The sequence below is a fragment of the Kickxella alabastrina genome (assembly GCF_025024165.1).
Source record: "Kickxella alabastrina strain RSA 675 chromosome Unknown BX661scaffold_1, whole genome shotgun sequence".
NCBI lineage: Eukaryota > Fungi > Kickxellomycota > Kickxellomycetes > Kickxellales > Kickxellaceae > Kickxella > Kickxella alabastrina.
This window is the reverse complement of record NW_026251472.1, coordinates 1,157,908-1,177,403: the sequence shown is the minus strand read 5'-3', so window position 1 is coordinate 1,177,403 and position 19,496 is coordinate 1,157,908. Positions and strand designations below refer to the sequence as shown.

The following is a 19,496-nucleotide window of genomic DNA, read 5'->3' as shown; positions in this document are numbered from 1 at the left end:
TTCCCCTCAGATTACAAACCTGGGCAACCAGGGAACATTCATAGCTTCATAAGTCTGTTAAACCAATTAGGTGTAAGAAAATTGTTAATTCAATTCAAGTATAAAAATGCTGGATTAGATTACCAGATTTTGAGCCAGTCCAGTGATGACTTTGTCTTCGTGGCAGTACTGTGCATCTGCGAGATACGGCGGCGAAGAGACGCGCGGAAGCCCTGCTCCTCGTCCTGCTGCTGGCGCATCTTCGGCACGACAGCCTGTTCGACCTCTTGCAGGGTCACATTGAGCGACGGGCGGTGGACAGGGTCGGTCTCGTGGGCCCAGCTAGACGGATGCGCGAGATCGCGCACGACCCATGGATGATGCTTGATCTCGTCAATGGTAATGCGCGTGCGGAAGTCCTTGTCCAGCATGCGCACCAGCAGGTCGTGCAGCTCAGAATCCAGAGGCGGCATTATCTTGGACATAGGCGAGTCTGATGCTTCGAGCAGCTGTGGGAACTCTAGCTGCTGGCGCGGGATAATGTTGAATAGCTCGAACTCGGTCGTGGCGCGGAATGGCACGCGCCCGTAGATGAGGCAGTACAGCGTGACGCCCATGGCCCAGATGTCGATAGCCGGCGTGATGACATTGGCCGGGAGCGGCTCGTCGTAGTCGTCCTCAGGCAGCGGCGCTGAAGTTTGAAGGCTCAGGTTGCTGTTGCTGGTGTTGCTTCCACTGGACAGCCGCGACTTTTGCGAAAACGGGAATGCCAGCAGCGACACAATGGCCGAGTGGCGCTTCGAGAGACGCGTCGCCTGGCCAGGCTCAGAGTAAAGCGACATCGGGCGCACGGACTTTGCCCCGGCGCCAGTGCCATCGTCGGTCTCGCAGTCTGGCTGCGGGACAGGCGTGGTCGTGGGCTCAGTGTTGAAACGGCCGCGGTTGCGCGACACCAGGCGGGCATGGGCCATACGGCGCGCGCGCTCATCCTTGAGCACCTTGGCCAGCTCCTCGTTTGTGCAGCACATCTCGGGCGCAAAGAAGGCCGGTGTGCCGGCAGTCTTTGCCAGCTCGCGCTCCTCGTCCTTCTCGTCGTACTTGAAGTCGATCTCGTCCAGCGTGCCCTTGCGCTCGTGCCGCGGCCGCCACGTTGATGGTGGCGGCACAGCCTCAGACAGGACTTTGGGGCTGGTCCCAAAGACGATTCCGCCATCGTTATCCTTGATGCTCCCATACTCGCTCTCGCTCTCACTCTCGCTATCGGACGAGAAGAACTCGTCGCTCTCGGACGAGTCGAACGGATCATAGACGTTTGAGTCGGCAGACATGATCTCGGGCGGAAGCTTGCACACAGGCGCCACTAGCGGCTGCAGGCCGGGTGCATGGTTGCCAAACTCGTCGGTCATGCCCATGCCCGTTCCTGTGCCTGGCGAGGCGTCGTTCCGCAGGATGTGCTCCTCCAGCGGCTGGCGCCTGCCCTGCGAGCTGCCAGACGAGCTGAACGACGAGCCCGCGCTGCTCACCGACATTGCCGGCCTGCGCGAGCCGGAGCCAGATCCATGGGCGCCGCTGAGGCCGTCGCGCGACAGCCCAGATGCCTGGCGCCGGAGCTGCGAGCCCTTGCGCTGCAGCACGGGCCCGCTGCCCATCTGCGGCTGCGACGCGTACCGGTGGAGCAACGAGCCCTGCAGCGCGGCAGACTTGCCTGCGGGGCGCAGCGGCGAGGCACCGATACTCGCGGTGGGGCTAGCAGCCACATTAGAAGCAGGATTGGCATTGGCGTTGGCACTGGGACCGGCACTGCCCGTATTGCTGCTGCGGTGCCTCCGCGGCTTGGCCTCGCTGCGGCTGAGGCGCCTGCTCAGGAACGACACGCCAAAGTCCGAGATCTTCACACGACCGGCCTTATTGCACAGCAGGTTCTGCGGCTTCAGATCCCGGTGCAGCACGCCGACGTAGTGCAGGTACTCGACGCCAAGCACCAGGTCGCGGAACACACTGCGTGCCTCGGCAGCGCCCATCTTCGGCATTCCGTCGTTGTCGCGCCAGGCGATCTCGCCGCCGTCCATAAACTCGATGACAAGGTAAATGCGCCGCGCGTGCGCATCGTCGATGACCTCGTGCAGCCGCACGACGTTCGGGTGGCAGCACTTCTTCAGAATGGCGATTTCGCGCTTGACCTTCTCCATCTTGTCCACATCAATGCGCACGTTGCCGTGCGCCCGCGCCGCCGCCGCGCCCGGGCGCAGCCGCCGGTCGCGGGACTCCTTGTCGATTATCTTGATCGCAAAGTACTCCCCGGCCGCCGTGTCGAACGCCAGCTTGACTTTGCCGTGCGTGCCGCGCCCGAGCTCCCGGATGATCATGTATTGATTGATCATCTTGCGCCCGGTGCGCGGGTCGTGGACCACGTGCATGCGGTGCGTCTCGTGCACGGGGTGTGGGCTGTGGCCCCGGTGCGCCTCGCTGCTAGAGTCACCTGTGCTGGCAACGCTCCGCGCCGGCGTGCTCGCCGACACGGGCGACGGCAGGAGTACCGGGCTTTTGCTGTTGGCGCCGCCCGTGCCCGGCTCCGACACGCTGCCGCCCGGCCCTGGCGCGCCGCCGCCGACGCCGAACTCCGACATGTCGACGCAGCCAACCAGCGCTCGCGGCGACCCGGGCATACCAAGCTCCAGCGCCGGGATGGTTGCCGACGACAGCGTGCGCTTGTCCAGGCGGAACTCTTGGCTGGCCGTCGCCAGGCGGCCCAACGCGTGCTTGCTGGCGGTGCTGGCGCGCGGCCGCGGAGACACGAGGAACGTCATTGGCGTCACCGAAGAGGACCCGCTGCCGTCGGCCGAGGGCGCCGCCGGCGAGGGCAGCCCCGCCGCGCCCCCACTGGCGCCGGTACTGCCGCTGATCGAGAGCTTCGGAAACCGGTCGGTTGCCTGCCGCGCGCCGGCCAGGTTCATCTGCAGGTCTCGGTGGTTCAGCCGGCTGCTGGTGCAGCTGCTGGTGGTCAGCCCGCTGCCGACCGCCCGCAGGTATGGTGAGGCCATCGACCGCGGCGCGCTGCTCGACATAATCGGCGAGATGTACGGCACGGACGACGACCGATGCGTGCGCTCAGCCCGCAGGTTGTTAGCCGGCGCCAGCGTCGGCTGCTGCTGCTGCGGCGGCGGGTGCTCTTCGCCCGACCCACGGTACAAACTGCTGCTTGCGCTGCCGCGCCAGAACGACGTGCGAATGCCGCCGCTGCTGCCGGCCTCGCTGGACCCCGAGCGGTGGAATATATTGCGGCCGCTGGAGCTCGAGAACAATGGCGTCGACTCCTTCCGCATAAGCCCGCGCCCAATGCTACTTTCCTTGCGCAGGGGCGCTGTCAGCCTCGAGCTGAGGATTGACCCGCGGCGCCTCCACCCGTGCCTGTCGTCCTGCTCACCATTCCAGTCCATGTCGACTTTGTCGGACACAATGGAGTACCTCGCCAGCAGCGAGTCCGGCGCATTCTCTGGCGCAATTCTGCCACTGCCATCTGCAGCGGGCGACTGCATGTCAGGCGCAGCCCCAATGTCTGCATCATCATGCACCTCAGTGCTGTCCGGCTGCGCGCCTTGCTTGTCGATGCTGTCGCTGCTGCTGCTGCTGCTGCTGATCAACGCAGTCTTTGAATCGGGCTTTTCCAGCGCTCCCTTTGCACTGTTTCTAGAGTCTTTGCTATAATCTGCACTATCCCTCGACTCGACGTTGGGGGCTGCGGGGTCTTTGTTGCCAAGTGCTTCTGGGATATTGCCTTTGTTGTAGCTCATCACTCGCCTTGCAGACAGGCTGAGTCGCGACACCCCCTGCTCGATGTTAATCTCGTTTATGTCACCGAGGTCCATGCTGGACCGCCCCTCGCCATTGGAAATCCCTAGAAATCCCTTTATTGAGCTCCGGAACTGCTTCGACTTGGTGACCTCTTCACAAGACTCCTTATTTCTGTTGATTCCTAATGATAGTCTACCCATGGCTTATTTTTTTATTGCGGCTGCTGGTTTGTGTTGTCGAAAAAAGAGCGCGAGGTAGCCTAAAATGCCGTGTGTGTGTATGTGTGTGTGTGTATGTATGGATATGTGAGAAAGATAAAAATAAAAAAGTGTGTGAGTTAGAAACTTGGAAAAGAGTGAGCACGTGGGCTCTTGTTATTTTTTGTTTTTTTTTAACCAAAGCCGACTGCGATTAAACTATACAAAAATGTCTATTTTTTGTTTTTGAATTCGGACAAATACCTGTTGGTGTTCCCAAATTGGCCAAATCAAAGTTGCGTAAAGTCGTATCCAAGTGCCCGTATGTCTGTGTGTGAGTGCCAGTTGCGTATATATAGAATATAACAAAAATACCAAGTATTTTTATTGAACAAGGTTATAAACTTTTGTGTATGTGTGTTTGCTAGTGTGTATGTACAAAATGACAATATGCTGGTTAAATATATATAAGAGAGAAAGAGGAGAAAAATAAAGGTGGGTTGTGAGATAAAGACTAGACCAGCGGACAAGAAAAAAAGAAAAAAGTAGTTTGATGAGAAAGAAAAAAATGGAAAAATATGGCGGACGTTTCCAGAGTAAAGCTGCTGGGAATGAATGGATTGAATGAATGCGCGTCACGAGGCTTCCAAGGAGCTTTTTGCTTGTACTTTTTGGCTAGTGAAAAATATATAAAAGTTTTGGGACACAAGATCTTGTAGGACAAAGAATGGATACAAAAAAATATTTGGCAGTAGCTGCAACAAAGGCGGGGGAGAGGGGGAGTAAAAAATAGGAAAATAGGAAAAATTGCGTGAAAAAAATAAAAGGAAGAAAAGAAAAGAAAATAAACAAAGGAAATAGGGACGACAATTTACCAACACAAAACGCCTCTAAATAATAACTTTCAAGTCAACAAACAAAAAGAAGAAAAGTACTTTTGTTTGCCTTGAAAACCTTGAAAATAAAGAGCAACACAGAACATAATTGAAAAAGGGGCGAGAGAACGATCTACTCGAGAATAAATAGCTGAAGGCTTATTTTTCAGTTATTTTTACTTTAGCCTGTCGATCTGAGTAAAAAAAATTAATGGAATGGCCACTTGGATTTGTCGCCTTCTGAAACATAATACGTGTATGTACACAGAGAGTGCTATTCAAACTGCGAGTTGTAAATAACAAACTTTTTAAAAAATTTCCAGTTTTGGATATATGAACTCCCAATTTCAGCATGCATGCGGTTTTTTTTGGCCGTTCCAGACGATGGCGTGTTATGTGGTCTAAAAATGACAACAATTCCAACTTATTGCAAGCAATATAAAAGGAGGGAGGCACCCGGAAACACTTTTGAGACCAGTCCTATCTTCTATTTAGAACACAAGTTTTCAAAACGCCTCTTTCTCTCTACTCTTTATAACTCTTGACAATTCAATGCCTTTTTGCAATTATCACCTCGAGTTTAAGCGATTGTTGTTCTGTCGTGCTGAATTCTTCAAAAAAGAAAGAGCAAGTTAGAGATATGTTTGCTGCAGCCATCACTCTTTCTCTTTTGCGATGAGCAAAAAATACAAAGACATGCCAGCACACAAAGAGAAAAAAACGGATCGACTGGAACAAGCAAGACGAAACATGCGAATTTTTTATTTTATTTTTGGGCCAATACTTCATCCCTCAATTGCTTGCATTCGCAAGATGGTGTTTGTTTGCATTTTTTTTCCCAAGAGCTGCTGATGATTTTACCATTATCCTTCGAGTGCCTTCCACCTACCTTTAGCCCACTTATTTTCCTGAGCTGCATCTGCACTTATAAAAAAAAGCTGCTAGTCATGCTGACGTGCTCACCTTAGCCTAGGATCTGACACCGAGTTTCTGGCGGAAGCCAATATCTGAATGCAGATCATCTCTATACGCGAATAATAATAAAAAAGGATCTTTTTTGGCTCACTCCTCCCCCCAAAAAAATACAATATGAAAAATAACAGCCGCCTAGGATGATCTGTTCAACGGGGGCGGCGGATCAAAGAAATTACAAAAAAAAATTGCGGTTTTTTTTACTGTGCGTGTCATCATTCCCCCCATTCTGTGAAGCCCCCTTGTTCGCTCACCGAAAAGTAACATCTGCGTGGCCAACTTCGTTTTTGATATTTATAAAAGTTCGCTGAGCCACGCTGGCTCTCATTCTTTTTCCTCTTTTTCTCAACATCATTTCACGCATTTGATCTAAATTACTTGACTCTTCCAACTTCCAACTTTTAATTTTTATTTTCCACTAACCATGGCCTCACTTACCAAGGCACACCTGCAGCGCCAGGCCGAGCAGCTAGTCGACTTTGTCAACAAGGCCCCTAGCCCATTCCACGCCGTCGACGTATGCCGCAACTGGCTGCGAGGCGCTAACTTCACTGAGCTCAAGGAGAAGCAGAGCTGGGAGGGCGCCATCAAGCCTAACGGCAGATACTACTTTACGCGCAATGGCTCCTCTATCGTCGCCTTTGCTGTCGGAGGCAAATTCGTAAGCACCGCATATTGATGATCAGGCGTGGATATTTTTTATTCTCCATTCGCCGCAGACCAGCATAATATTTATAAAACTAACACACTTGGTGGTGCTGTATGCATATTATCTCTTTGCTTTTTCTTCTGTGTAGCGTCCTGGAGGCGGCATTTCTATCGTTGGTGCGCATACGGATAGTCCTTGCTTCAAGGTAATGCATGCGCAGGCAGAAAACGGATGCCTTTTTTCTTTCCCAGTTTGCATTATATAAACTGCATTATTGTTGGAATTGTGAAATCTGTCATGTGCTCACAATCAATTTTTCAAAAGACAATCGTCACATACTTGTTTTTTCTTCTTAATGTAGCTCAAGCCTGTTTCCAAAAAGACCAGTAGCGGGTTCCTCCAGGTGGGCGTCCAGGTCTATGGCGGTGGCCTATGGTATACCTGGTTTGACCGCGATCTCAGCATTTCCGGGCGGGTGATGGTCCGCGACAGCGCCGGGGGCTACACCCACCGCCTTGTTTCGCTCGAGGATCCAATCATGCGCATTCCGTCGCTGGCCATCCACCTCGATCGCACAGCCAACGATGCATTCACCTTCAACAAGGAGACGCATCTGGTCCCCATTCTGGCTACCGTCTCCAAGGCGCTTAACGGCAACCAACAGAACGCCGACGAGAGCACACCCGACCAATCGAGCCTCGCCCATCACCCCATCCTGCTCGAGCGCATCGCCAAGGAGCTCAAGGTCAATGTCGATGAAATCGCCGACTTTGAGCTGTGCCTATACGACACGCAAAAGGCTGTGATCGGTGGTATTTGCAAAGAGTTCATCTACGCCTCTCGCCTGGACAACCTCAACTCGTCGTACTGCGCCATCGAGGGTCTGATCAACAGCCTGAGTGACGAAAAGGCAGCCGCCAATGACACGCACATCCGCATGGTTGCCCTGTTTGATAATGAGGAAATCGGTTCGACCTCCGCCTACGGCGCTAACTCATCGCTGATCGAGTCCGCCATCCGCCGCATCCACGCCAGCTTCCCCGGCGCCTCGTCCACCGCCTTTGAGGAATCCATTGCTAACAGCTTTTTGATCTCCTCCGATGTCACCCATGCGGTGCACCCGAACTACTCCGATAAGCACGAGAGGGACCACCGTCCGGAGCTGCAGAAGGGCCCGTCGATCAAAGTTAACGCCAACCAGCGCTACGCCACCACCTCGGTCACATCGACCATTCTCAAGGACATTGCCAAGAGAAACAACATCCCGTTGCAAGAGTTTGTCGTGCGCAATGACTGTGCTTGCGGCTCAACTATTGGCCCAATGATGAGCTCCAACCTTGGCCTGCGCACTGTTGATATTGGAAACCCACTTCTCAGCATGCACAGTATTCGTGAGGTCTGCGGAACTGATGACGTTGGAATGTCCGTCAAGCTGTTTGAACATTTCTTTGCCGAATTTGCTGCGCTTGACGCCAAAATCACTGTTGACTAAAAAAATCGATCGAACATCCTCTTACTATTTTTATTTATTATTAAATTTTACAAGTGCCTATATTTCAAAAAAAAGCTAAAACAATACGCGCAGTATTAAACAAGTTATTCATAGACTTTGTATCGACATGGCCTGGTCCTCTGTAACCACATATGCGAGAAGATCAGCGGCCAGCTCGCGAATAGATGCGTTCTCAGCAAACGCACTCTCACCTACAGTCATCCGAGTACAAGCAGCGACAAAGGCAAAGAACGTCGGCGAATAGTCACCATCCAAGAGCTCCACAACATCGGCAACCTCAGACAGCACGACCTTGAGGCAAATAACGTACTGGCAGAACACCTGCGCCCGCCTCTCAATATCGCTCCCCACGCTCCGTGCCTGACCGACAAGCGCCTGATGCTCGTCCAAGAACCACAGCACCATAGCCCTGGTAAACTTTTGCATTCCATTAATGAGTGTTGCAGAATCCTCCTCAGGGTTCATCATCGCCGACGCCACGAGAACCAGGAACCCACGCTCGCCATCAAGCATAAGCTGATCATTAGTCGCGAACGCAAGCTGTAATCGACCCATAGTTGCTAGCAAAAACACCTCGAATTCCTCGGGCTGTCGCCGCAGGTGGTTCCATATAACTGGCGATTCCTTCACCAGCGTCGCCACAAGCTCGAGAATACCGCGCAAGCCGGTCATATGCAACCCCGCAGATAAATACTGCCCCAGCACACACGGGTTGCACGCTGTCCATGCCTCGTTACCCACTGCCTCAAGAGCCCCTGGCACGGCAATAATCTGCAGCAGCAATTTACAATAGTGGTCTATCGCTGCGCCGCAGGAGGCAGCGTTCTGATCATTTGTGTGCATTTTGGATGTGGCAATTGTACTGTTGCGCAACGCAGTGCTGATGGCCAATGCCACCTGCGCTGCGCGCTGATAATATTTTTTGTTTTTTCCGGTGCCCAGCAGCCAGGCGGATCTGAACTCAACCAGGGTATCGACAGCGCGCAGAAGCAACTGAAGCACAGCGACGAGCTGCTCGTAGCCGCTGGCCTCTGTATAGCACAGCATCTCGCATACCATTAAGTGAAAAGCGTCCATGTTCTCGGAGTCTGGTCGCTTGACGGCCTTTGAAAGCGCAATCGACAGGGAAACTAGGTTGCCAAAGCCAGTGTTGGACCGCTGGCCGGCAATTTCTGTCATGATCTCCAGCAGACGGGTATTCTCGGCCCTCGCACTGTCACTGCTCGTGCTGCTCGCGGCTGGCTGCGACCTGAGCTTCATTGCTTTCTCAGGAACACTACGTTTGGTGCTGGCAGATGTCGGTATGGCCGCAAAGTCTGTGACACTCGGGTAAGTCCCAGTGATAGAGCTGGCATCGTGCGCCAAGGAGCTTTGAGCGGCACCACCGGGAGTGCTATCAATGTTACGGGTGGGTCTCTTCGCACCACTCGCGCCAGTCCACGTAATTGATGCCTTAGAAATAGCCGCCACCTGGGCCTCTTGCTGCTGGAACACAAGCTCCGTCTTTAGCCTGTCTATTTCATCCCGCAGCTTGGCCTCTGACTGACTCTGGATTTGCGCCGAGCTGGTGATTTGGTTAGTCAGCCGTTCTTGCAAATGTGTGTTGTCGATCTCGGTCTTCGCCAGGTTCTCGCGCACGATCTTGACCTCACCCTCCTTCGTGTACAGCTGCGCCCTGAGCTGCTCGCTCTCGGCTCGAATTCGGGTGTTTTCCATCCGCAGCCTTTCGAGCTCATTGGCGATTCCACCACTGTTGTTGCTGCCAGTATTTGGGAGACCACTGGAGGTTGGCGATGTAACGCCGGCCAAGATTTGGTTAAGGGTGGGCTTTCGATGCAGGGTGTTGGGCTGCGGTGAGTATGATGACTGGCGTCTGGCCGAGGGCGGTGCCCCTGGGCTGGTCGCTGAATTCGCCCTCAATGGACCCAATGGCAATTGTGCCCTGTATACCTGGCTGCCTTTGCCCCCTGTCTGCCTCTGCTGCTGATGGCGCAAAGCAAGATGGCGGGTATTCGAATCGCGGTGCGTTGGCGGCTGCGGCGGACGATGATACAAAGAGGCACTACTGACAGGCGGCTGCACGGTCGGAATGTGCTGCGCCAATCTCGGGAACAAATTCACTTTGCTTTTGGGCATATCCTGTTGATTCTCCTGATTAAAAAACGCGGGCTGGCCGCCGCTATGCCAAGGTTGTCGCCCGCGCTCAGTCACAGAATTCACACTCCCAGCAGCAGATTCCTCAGCGCTTGAGCGGCCAGGCGTATCAGCGTCCGATATGTACACGGGCTCAGCAACAGGTGGAGTGACCGGGACAGATCGCGTCATCAACTGGCCATAATGCAAACCACCTGCCATCGGATCCTGCCGCGTTTCAGTAAACTCTTGCGATAAAGAGCCGTCGTTGGATGCAAGATACTGCTGCGTAGCAAACATCTTTTCCTCGGCCAAAACCAAGTCAAGAATCTCCTGCGAATCAATGTTGACAAAGTTCGTGTCCGGCCAGTCGTCGTCATTATCTTCAAGGTTGGTGTTGCTGCCAGCTGAGGCTGAGGCTGCGGCTGTTGTTAGTTGCGTTGGTCTCATGGTTTGCCGCCTGTCTGTGGACCCGGGCGTGTTTCTCTGTGGAGTTACTGGCTGCGGTGTTGTATTGCACTGCTTTTGTTGGTTTGCATTGCTGCTGTTGTTATTGTAAACATTGGCCTCATTGACAAAATTGGTAAACTTGGGGTCGTGGAAGGACACCGATAGGGACTTGGTGTTTGGTGCGTCGTGGCGTTGCGCATTCGAGTCCTTGGCCATTGCATTATACGACTGTTTTGAGAAGGAATTGCGAGGTAGTAGGAAAATAATAAGAAAAATTAAAGAATAAAAAAAGAGAAAGCCAAAAAATTTTGGACTGCCGAGAAAAAAAATTGACTCGTCTGATTAAATTGCACACACGTATTTCGTATCTCCGATTACACCTTTCAACTTTTTAACTCTTTTTTTGTAAACTTTGTTCGTAACACACAATTTTTATTCACACTTTGTAATGCACATTTTCAACAGTCGGTCGGTGCTCTTGGTCGCGCAGAGGTACGCACATTCTGGATTTTAGCCGCCAACAAAAGTGGGCTTTAAAGATTGCAAGCGCAATTCAGATGTCAACAAGCACACGGCCAAGACTAGGCCTAGTTAAGCAACCAGCTAATTCAAACACACATGCAGACAATTTTTGTCTATTTTCCCATTCTTTTTGACACTCTAGCCTGCTCGTTCTTCTCCTGGCAACAACATCGTATGCCGCCTTGGCTGAAAAGACATACCGTGTGCGCGGCTCCATCGTGGCTAACGAGATTCTCAGCAATGTCTCTGAGCTCTCGACCAGAGCACACATAGTGGTGAACGGTGGCGAGTACAAGGGCTTTATCCAAAAGGATGGGTCATTTGCTGTAGACAACGTCAAACTCGGCGACTCTCTTTTGGAAGTGGCCAGCGCGGATTACGTGTTTCCCAAGATCCACGTGCGCATTTCGCTCAAGGAAGATGGCCGCGCATCGGTTGCCGCGCGGTACGTACAGATTGGGTCGGACTGGCCAGAGGAGATCCCCGTTTTGGCGTATCCGCTGCGTTTCGGAGCCGGTGCAAAGTACGACTTTTTCACAGTGAGGCAGGGCTTCAGTATTATCACAATGTTCTCGAACCCCTATATGATGATGGTCGGCGCATCGCTGGTGGCTGTGTTCCTTTTGCCCAAGCTCCAGGCCGCCATGGATCCAGAGCTACTGGACGAGCAGAACAAAAAGAAGTGAAGAGATGTGTTAGAACGAGGCTTGCTTTGCTTTCTGGGAGAATCTGTGCCACATGCAGTCCATTCGTGCAGTCTTTTTTTGCGCTTAGCAATCTTATGGCTGAAGTTCAAAAACAGCACAGGCTGCAAAGTGGTATATATCCATATCTTAGTCGATCTCGCTGCCAATGCTCTATTTTCCGAATCATCTTCCGGCTCTCACACTTTAAACATGGAAACACAGAGAGGCCCTTACCTATTAATGTGTGAAGAATATATAATGAAAAAGTTATTTGAATAAACAATCTAGTCCTCGGTTCCAAAGTACCTGTCGCCAAAGTCGCCCAAACCTGGAAGAATATACTTCTGCACGTCCATGCTCTCATCGATCTCCGCAGTGATTATCTGGAGCTTAGGGAATTGCTCGAGCATCGCCAGGACGCCCTCCGGAGAGCAAATAAGATTAATAAACAGAATGCGGTCCTCCTTCACGCCAGCCTCCAACAGAGTCTCAATGCACTTGACAGCCGAGCCACCAGTAGCAAGCATGGGGTCGAGCAGAAGCACCCAGCGGTTGGAGATATCTTTGGGCAGCTTAGAGTAGTACATCTTAGCCTGTGCCGTGCTCTCGTCTCTCTGGATCAAAACCTTTCCAATGCGCACGCTCGTGCAGACGTCGCGCAGACCTTGCTCCATGGACTCACCGGCGCGCATAATGGAGACACCGCAAATGCGGCCCTCGAAGGAGACGCCCTGGAAGGGCATGCCCATAGGTGTAATGACTTCTTTGTTGACAACAGGCAGGTGGTTGAGGCCCTCTTCGACGAGCAGGCGGATGACACGGTCCGAGTAGAAGACAAAGTCGCCGCGCGGCGTGGTCTGGTCGCGAATGATTGTCATCAGCGCCTTCAGCTGTTTTGTCTGCGGCAGCTGGTGCAGGCGGGGGTGCTGTGCGGCTTGAGCAGGGAGTGACTACAAGGATGCAAATAAAGCCACCGTTTTAGGATAAGATATAAATTGACCCAGCTTGAGTATCAGCACAACTGCGCATGACGAAGGCTGTAGCTGTCTGTCTACAATAGGGCGCAATAGGGCCGGCATTCAAGAACTCGCTTCTACACTTACCATGGCTTGCTTGATTAGAGTTTGATGAATGTAAAACTTTTTTTTTGCCTAATGGAAGGGTGGAAAAGTAAAAAGCTGAGGATGAAGAGAAAAAGAATGGGGGATGGATCGAAAGTTGAGCTCGGCCAGAAATTAAAAAAAGATAAGCTAAACAATGTCTGGGTCTGCTGAGAAACGTGACCATATTAGGGCATTCGAAAACAGGATTTTTGAAAAATTTTTCCCACCGTCAGGCCAACCGGTTGGGGGGTGAAGTGTACAAGTAGCCTGGAGACAAACGAGCCAGTGAGCGAGCTGTATGGAGCTGAAAAGCCGGTTCTGAAAAAAACCGACGGTCGAGTGGCTCGTTGCTCCCCCGGGATGGGTTAATCCTCTGCAGGGAAGTTTTGTTTGTTTGTCGCGGGACCCTTTTTTTCTGTCACTCACACGACAGTCAATATTAATCAGAAAAATAAAACGGCATGACGCGCATTCATCAACTCCAAGTCGCATGGGGGATACAAATGGCGTGCGAGAACCGGTTGTTGTTGGTGCTTCTTACGTCGCCATTTCTGACATCTTCTCTTCTGCTGACAACCCCTACCACCATTATTTATATTTTCCATTTTAATTACAATATTCCATTATTGACGCTTGACTTTGGAAATTTACCACAAGATATAATGGCAAACAACATGCGCCACGACGACGCCATTGCCAGGACAGGCCAGGAGATGGGCGCACTCTTTGACCAGTTTTTCGAAAGCATTGAAACACTGCGGCTGAACCGCACCCAGCCCGCTGCCAGCGACGTCAACGCAACGATAGCAAACATTTCGTCCAACCTGTGGACTCCGCGAATTGAGAGCCACGAAGACAAACACAGAATCACAATCAGGGCATGGTTGCCCGATGTGCCGAACAGCCAGATCCGCATTGACACGGGGACACACGGTCGACTGAAGATTTACGGCGAGAGAAACAGCCAGGTGGTATATGAAAGCGGCACCGACAGAATCACCGAGCGCCAGCTTGGGCAGATCGAAAAAAGCATACCGCTGCCGCCTGAAGCACTGGTCGACCAGATAACGGCACTCGACGATGGACCCTGCCTGGTAATCACAGTCCCAAAGGCAGCAAAAGCTGATAATGGTGCTTAAAAGTGGATTTGAACAAATAAACAATTTGTTTGTGCTATTGAAAGAAAATAGGATTAAAATATGAAGTATGAAGTATGAAATATCCGCGGCACCTAGACGCTTGCAGCGGCTAGCAGCTTCTTGGCACGGTCGCGGGCAATGTCAACCATCTCCGACAATCCTGTCCGCAGCTCTTGGCACTTGTTCCCGTGCGCAATGCGCTCTTCGATAATCGGGAACAAACTGTCCTTGCTCCGGCCGTTAACAAACACAACAAAGCGGAATCCGTAGGTGTCCTCGTATTTCTTGTTGAGCTCAGCCCACTTGGCAAACACAGCGTCCTCCTCATCGTCCGACTTGGCGCCCTGCTCGATGCGCGACAGGGCCGACAGCTTGGCAGTGTTTTCGCCGATACGCGGGTGCGCGTTTATCACTTCGAGCTGCTCCAGAGGTGACAGCTCCTTGATCAGCTCGTCTGCACAGTCAAGCAGCTTATCGTAGCTCTCAAAGGGCCGTGAATCGCAAATGCGCTGGGTCAGCAGAGCTGTGGGCTCGAAGAGCAGGGATATCACTTGGGTAAACTCGGCCAGCGGCAAGTGGTTGGTCTCGCCAATGGTGGGGAGTGGGGCCTGGGTGGTGGGCATATTTTGCTTGTGTGGTATTAACGTTGTGAAAATATAAAAAAAGCAAGCTGGAGTGCAGATAAAAGAAAGATAATTGACGCGAAGAAAGAGAGGGAAAACTGACATGTCACGAACAGGGTGAGGTGAGCAGCTTTGGCGATAGCAAAAATAAAACACTTCACGCACCATACGTCACAACGTTAGCGAAACCACAGCGCTAAGCCGCCGCCCCATTTTTCTTGTCTTGCATAAGGGTTTGATTAAAAAAAAACGAGCGTAACATTCATAAGCACGCCTGGCAGTGAAATATTGGTTTTTTCGGCACCTGCAAATGCATTTTTCCAGACTTTCCATTCGGCGCACTATTTAGGCAAACTTTAGCGTTTGCAAATCAAAGACTATAATATACACGTGCGGGGTTAAAAAAAATTGCGTGTCTTCCCGTTTTTCTGCGCTAATTTTTTTGACAGCCCGCAATTGGCCCTACCAAAAACTGCGCTGCGATTTCGTATGCGGTTCAGCCTTTGCAGCCATTTTGACTTCAGCATTGAGCCATCGGTTCAACAAACAACTAAAGAAAAAAAGCTCAATTTAATTTTTTGTAGAAAATTTTCAGAAAAATCAAAAATCAATCAAAAGCATTTAAAGAAAGAAAAAAAAGTACATCTGTCCAACAGCAGCAGCAGCAGCCCTCTGCTTCTCTCTTTCTGTATGCAATAGACCATTTATCATAACAACATATACAATCAACAACAATGGCTGAAGATGATGGACTCATGTTCAACTTTGACACGAGCGGTGTTAGCACGCCCGTAGTCACAGTGCGCTCCAAGCCCAAGGGCGGAGGATGGAAGGATCGCCTGCACCAGCGGCGAGTGATGCAATTCGAAGCCAAGAAGGCGCAGACGCCCACGCAAGAAGGCATGGGCGCGAGAAAATCAGAGAACCCCGTGGAAAAGGAACAGCAGAACAAGGAAGTCCAAAAGCTGCTGGGCGAGATAAAGGGCGGCAGTGCCGTCACAAAGTCAAAAACAGCAACGGTCAACGCGCAGCTGTCGCACCAAGCGAACAAGCAAATCATCTCGTCGCTTTTTACCAAGAACCCTGAGATTCCGTCGATGCCGCGCAACCTGCAGCAGGAGCATAATGTGGCCAGCAACTCCGTTGTCGACACATCGTCGTTTACGGGCATCGGCCTTGACTCCGACATTGTCGAGTTTTTGAAAAACAAAATGGACATCACCAAGCCGACAGCCATTCAACAAAACTCTGTGCCCGTACTGATCGGGAAGGAGCTGCCAAAGGCCAACGTCAGCGCTGCGAACGACGACGACGACGACACATTCAACATTGATGCAGAGGTCAAGGTCGAGCACGACGTGTTCATCCAGGCTGCCACAGGATCAGGAAAGACCCTTGCGTACCTGCTTCCGATCTTCCACAGGCTTTTGCAGGCAACAGCGACGGCGACTAGCGGGGCGCCGCCATCGCGCGAGCTCGGCACGTTTGCCGTAATCCTGACGCCCACACGTGAGCTGGCACAGCAGGTGTACGAGACTGCGCAGTCCCTCGTGCATATGCCGCTGTCCAGGGGCTCAGGCAAAAAGCTTCATTGGATGGTTCCTGGAATCGTAATTGGTGGTGACAGCAAGTCTTCTGAGAAGGCGCGCCTGCGCAAGGGTGTCACCATTCTGGCCTGCACGCCTGGGCGCCTGCTGGACCATCTGGAGAACACAAAGTCCTTCTGCGTCGACAACCTCCGCTGGCTCGTGCTGGACGAAGCCGATCGCTTGCTTGAGCTCGGGTTCCAAGAGACGCTGTCCAAGATTCTGGCGCTCTTTGAGGAGCGCGCCAAACGGCGCGGAAGGGTCTTGGGCCACACGTCCATGGCAACGTCGCTGGAGCTCCCGCGCCGCCGCATCAACGTTCTGTGCTCGGCTACTCTGCGCGACAACGTCAGGAAGCTGGCCGACGAGGCCCTGGTTAACCCCAAGTATGTCAGCGCCACGAGTGTCTACGAGAGCGCCGATCAGGCGGCCGCCGATGCGCGCAGCCGCAAGCGCAACCGCATGCTGACCGAGAACTACGAAGAAGGCGCACTTGGCAAGAAGATTCGCCATCTCGACAGCGACGAGGAGATGGAGGGCGAGGAGGGCAACGCAGACGACGACGAGGAGAACTTCTCGGTTCCCAGCCAGCTTGTGCAGAAGGCTATTATTGTGCCGGCCAAGCTGCGGCTTGTCACATTGGTAGCGCAGCTCAAGAACACCTTCCGCAAGCAGCCGACGAGCAAGATGATTGTGTTCTTGTCGTGCAAGGATGCGGTCGACTTTATGTACTTTTTGCTGTCACACGGCGCCATGGAGCCCGAGGCCGACTTTGCAGGCAGCAAAAGCAGCAAGTACGCTGAGGATCTGTTTAAAAACATTGATGCCACTGCCGGACAAGACGAGGACGAGGAGTCGGGCTCCAAATCCGAAGGCCGCAAGAAGTACGTTGCGCCAGAGCGGACTGGCCCCACGCTCAAGGACGAGGACATTTTCCTTGAATCGACCGTGTTCCCGGGCGCCAAGCTCTACCGTCTGCACGGAAGCATGCCCCAGAAGCGCCGTACAGAGTCATTCCTGGCTTTCTCCAAGTCGCAGCACGCGTCGATCCTGTTCACCACCGATGTTTCCGCGCGTGGCCTCGATCTTCCCAACGTCACGTCCATCATCCAGTTTGACCCGCCCTCGGACCTGGCTTCCTACCTCCATCGTGTTGGTCGTACGGCTCGTCTGGGCCGCGTCGGTGAGGCCGTTCTTTTCCTACTCCCCAGCGAAAGCGCCTATCTCACACTGCTGCAGGAGAAGGGCCTGCGTCCCGACGACGAAAGCATGGAGGCCGTGCTTAAACTGATGGCCAAGAGTGAGGGCAATGTTCGCAAGGGCACCGAGTGGCAGCTGCGCGCGGGCGAGATTCAGGTTATGCTCGAGCGCTTTGTCATGACCAACATGACTGCGTCCCGGCTTGCCAAGCAGGCGTATTTGTCGTCGATCCGTGCTTACGCTACGCATATCTCGGCCGAGAGGCACATTTTCCACGTGCGGTTCTTGCATTTTGGTCACTGCGCCAAGGCATTCGCGCTGCGCGAGACGCCAAACCAGGTAGCTCTCGGAAAGGGCAACAACCAGAAGGCGGTCGGCGTGAAGAAGGACAAGAAGGAGAAGCAGGAGATGGAGCTGGCTATTAAGAAGAAGCCCAAGTTCAAGAAGGGCAACGATATTAGCGAATTCGCTGTTGGCGACATCAGCGCATACTACGGGCCTCGTGTTAAACACAGCAATGATGACAACGAGTAGATATGCTGTAGCTTTTGAAAAACACATATTTAGAACAGTTTATTTAAAAAAGAATTACCTTGCGGAATTACAATTTTCACTGCGTATAATTTTTGGCAAGAGCGCTCAGTCGTGTTTATTGTAATGTCAACCTATTTGGAATTCGGAATAACCTTAAAAATAGTTCAGCACATCAACAATGTGATTGAGAACATTAAAGCACCTACTGTGAACGCATCATAGCAAATGACATTCCTATATTTATTTTATAATACAAAAAAACTCATTTGGGCAATTGAGCAGCCACTTTGCTTATTACTCTTATTACTCAATTGATGTGAATATAAAAGTCGCAACATATTTTAATGGCATTATAATTTTATTTATCAACGTTAATAACAAGGTAAATCTGCTGTACTTTGGAATTAGAGCACCGAGTCTAAACATTTACCAGCCATATATACAGAAGAGTATAAAGCAAGAATATTTTTCACACATACGTATTTTTATCTTTATCTCCATATTTTGTTTTCAATATTCTTAGCCATGTCTGCCCAATTAAACAATCAGAATTCAACTCTATCCGACCAAAACCAAGTTGATAAAGTACTGTATGGGTCTGTTCACAATCAGCAAACGTTAGAAGTGCCACGCTCATGCGCAGCGTGCAATGTCACATTGCCCGAAGAAGCATTTTTATTCTGTAGCCAAGAGTGTTTTGACGAGTTTAATAATTTTTAGAGTATTTCTGTCTTCCGATATAGACAACATAATCAATATTATATTTAAATATTTTGCATGTGTTTGATTAAATATACACGGCTTTTTATGACAATTAGGATAGGCGCAACTAGAAAGTAGCATAAAGCATATGGTAATTGGGGTTTTTTATTAGCCTATCCAAACGTATACAAAAATATATGTTTTTGGACATTATCCATGAGGCGGCTCATTTTTTTATTATTATTATTATTTTTCCATACTTATTCAAAAATGAGTGGATTGTCTATTTTTTAAACTTTACCATGGCATATTAGTGTTGCGCAGCCCGAAGATATGAAAGTGGATGTCAAGGTTGAGAATCGTGAAACAAGTTTCCACCTACATGCTGGTTGATAGGGTACAAATTGGATTATGTAGGGGTAAATTAGGAAGGCATAATTATGATACCCAGACATGCTCCCCATTTTGAAATGCACACACATGAGTGCACATGTGCGAAATCTACAACACTGACTTGCCAAAATACCGGTCTGCTCGCAGAAGAATCAGTTCTCGCCAATGGAGTGCACAATTAGCAATTTGCACAATAAAGGCGACGAGACACATATAAGACGAGGCTGGCGCTAGTAACACTTTAAAAGCATTATTAATAAAACATTTTTTTGTGAATATACAGAGAGTAATGAACTTTGTTATGAGGGGAGGGTATAAAAGGTGAGAAATACTATTATAGTAGTACTCCCCATCTTTCATACCCCCTCATAACAATAGAGTCTGTTGTTGGCTATTTGTTATATATCAATCAATGCGTTATATTCCAACAAATTGCTGGTGGCGGCTA

The 19,496-nt window shown here is 51.3% G+C and overlaps 8 protein-coding genes across 8 annotated transcripts; 4 read left to right on the top strand and 4 right to left on the bottom strand.

The window, feature by feature from the left end:
* Positions 1 to 119: 119 nt before the first annotated feature.
* BX661DRAFT_139056 (kinase-like domain-containing protein) lies at positions 120 to 2,345 on the bottom strand (the record flags this gene model as incomplete). Its single annotated transcript, XM_051532767.1, has 3 exons — positions 120 to 641; positions 978 to 1,088; positions 1,854 to 2,345. The coding sequence occupies 3 exons, from the start codon at positions 2,343 to 2,345 to the stop codon at positions 120 to 122; spliced, it is 1,125 nt and encodes a 374-aa protein (XP_051395267.1).
* A 3,894-nt stretch (positions 2,346 to 6,239) lies between these two features.
* On the top strand, positions 6,240 to 7,956 carry BX661DRAFT_168074 (aspartyl aminopeptidase; the record flags this gene model as incomplete). Its single annotated transcript, XM_051533395.1, has 3 exons — positions 6,240 to 6,476; positions 6,613 to 6,669; positions 6,826 to 7,956. 3 exons carry the CDS (start codon positions 6,240 to 6,242, stop codon positions 7,954 to 7,956), a joined length of 1,425 nt encoding a protein of 474 aa, XP_051395266.1.
* Positions 7,957 to 8,064: 108 nt separating this feature from the next.
* Positions 8,065 to 10,776, bottom strand: BX661DRAFT_168073 (uncharacterized protein; the record flags this gene model as incomplete). The annotated part of the gene is made up of 1 exon (XM_051533394.1): positions 8,065 to 10,776. One exon carries the CDS (start codon positions 10,774 to 10,776, stop codon positions 8,065 to 8,067), a length of 2,712 nt encoding a protein of 903 aa, XP_051395265.1.
* Positions 10,777 to 10,937: 161 nt separating this feature from the next.
* BX661DRAFT_175698 (uncharacterized protein) lies at positions 10,938 to 12,019 on the top strand. The gene is made up of 2 exons (XM_051534143.1): positions 10,938 to 11,052; positions 11,225 to 12,019. The coding sequence occupies exons 1-2, from the start codon at positions 11,009 to 11,011 to the stop codon at positions 11,766 to 11,768; spliced, it is 588 nt and encodes a 195-aa protein (XP_051395264.1). The 5' UTR covers positions 10,938 to 11,008; the 3' UTR covers positions 11,769 to 12,019.
* A 33-nt stretch (positions 12,020 to 12,052) lies between these two features.
* Positions 12,053 to 12,847, bottom strand: BX661DRAFT_192723 (uracil phosphoribosyltransferase-domain-containing protein; the record flags this gene model as incomplete). The annotated part of the gene is made up of 2 exons (XM_051537727.1): positions 12,053 to 12,702; positions 12,769 to 12,847. 2 exons carry the CDS (start codon positions 12,845 to 12,847, stop codon positions 12,053 to 12,055), a joined length of 729 nt encoding a protein of 242 aa, XP_051395263.1.
* Positions 12,848 to 13,533: 686 nt separating this feature from the next.
* BX661DRAFT_195444 (uncharacterized protein) lies at positions 13,534 to 14,010 on the top strand (the record flags this gene model as incomplete). The annotated part of the gene is made up of 1 exon (XM_051537942.1): positions 13,534 to 14,010. The coding sequence occupies one exon, from the start codon at positions 13,534 to 13,536 to the stop codon at positions 14,008 to 14,010; it is 477 nt and encodes a 158-aa protein (XP_051395262.1).
* A 31-nt stretch (positions 14,011 to 14,041) lies between these two features.
* Positions 14,042 to 15,227, bottom strand: BX661DRAFT_175694 (OHCU decarboxylase-domain-containing protein). The gene has a single exon (XM_051534142.1). It carries the CDS (start codon positions 14,799 to 14,801, stop codon positions 14,103 to 14,105), a length of 699 nt encoding a protein of 232 aa, XP_051395261.1. The 5' UTR covers positions 14,802 to 15,227; the 3' UTR covers positions 14,042 to 14,102.
* Position 15,228: 1 nt separating this feature from the next.
* Positions 15,229 to 18,020, top strand: BX661DRAFT_175693 (P-loop containing nucleoside triphosphate hydrolase protein). Its single transcript, XM_051534141.1, has one exon. The coding sequence runs from the start codon at positions 15,368 to 15,370 to the stop codon at positions 17,951 to 17,953; it is 2,586 nt and encodes an 861-aa protein (XP_051395260.1). The 5' UTR covers positions 15,229 to 15,367; the 3' UTR covers positions 17,954 to 18,020.
* Positions 18,021 to 19,496: the final 1,476 nt, after the last annotated feature.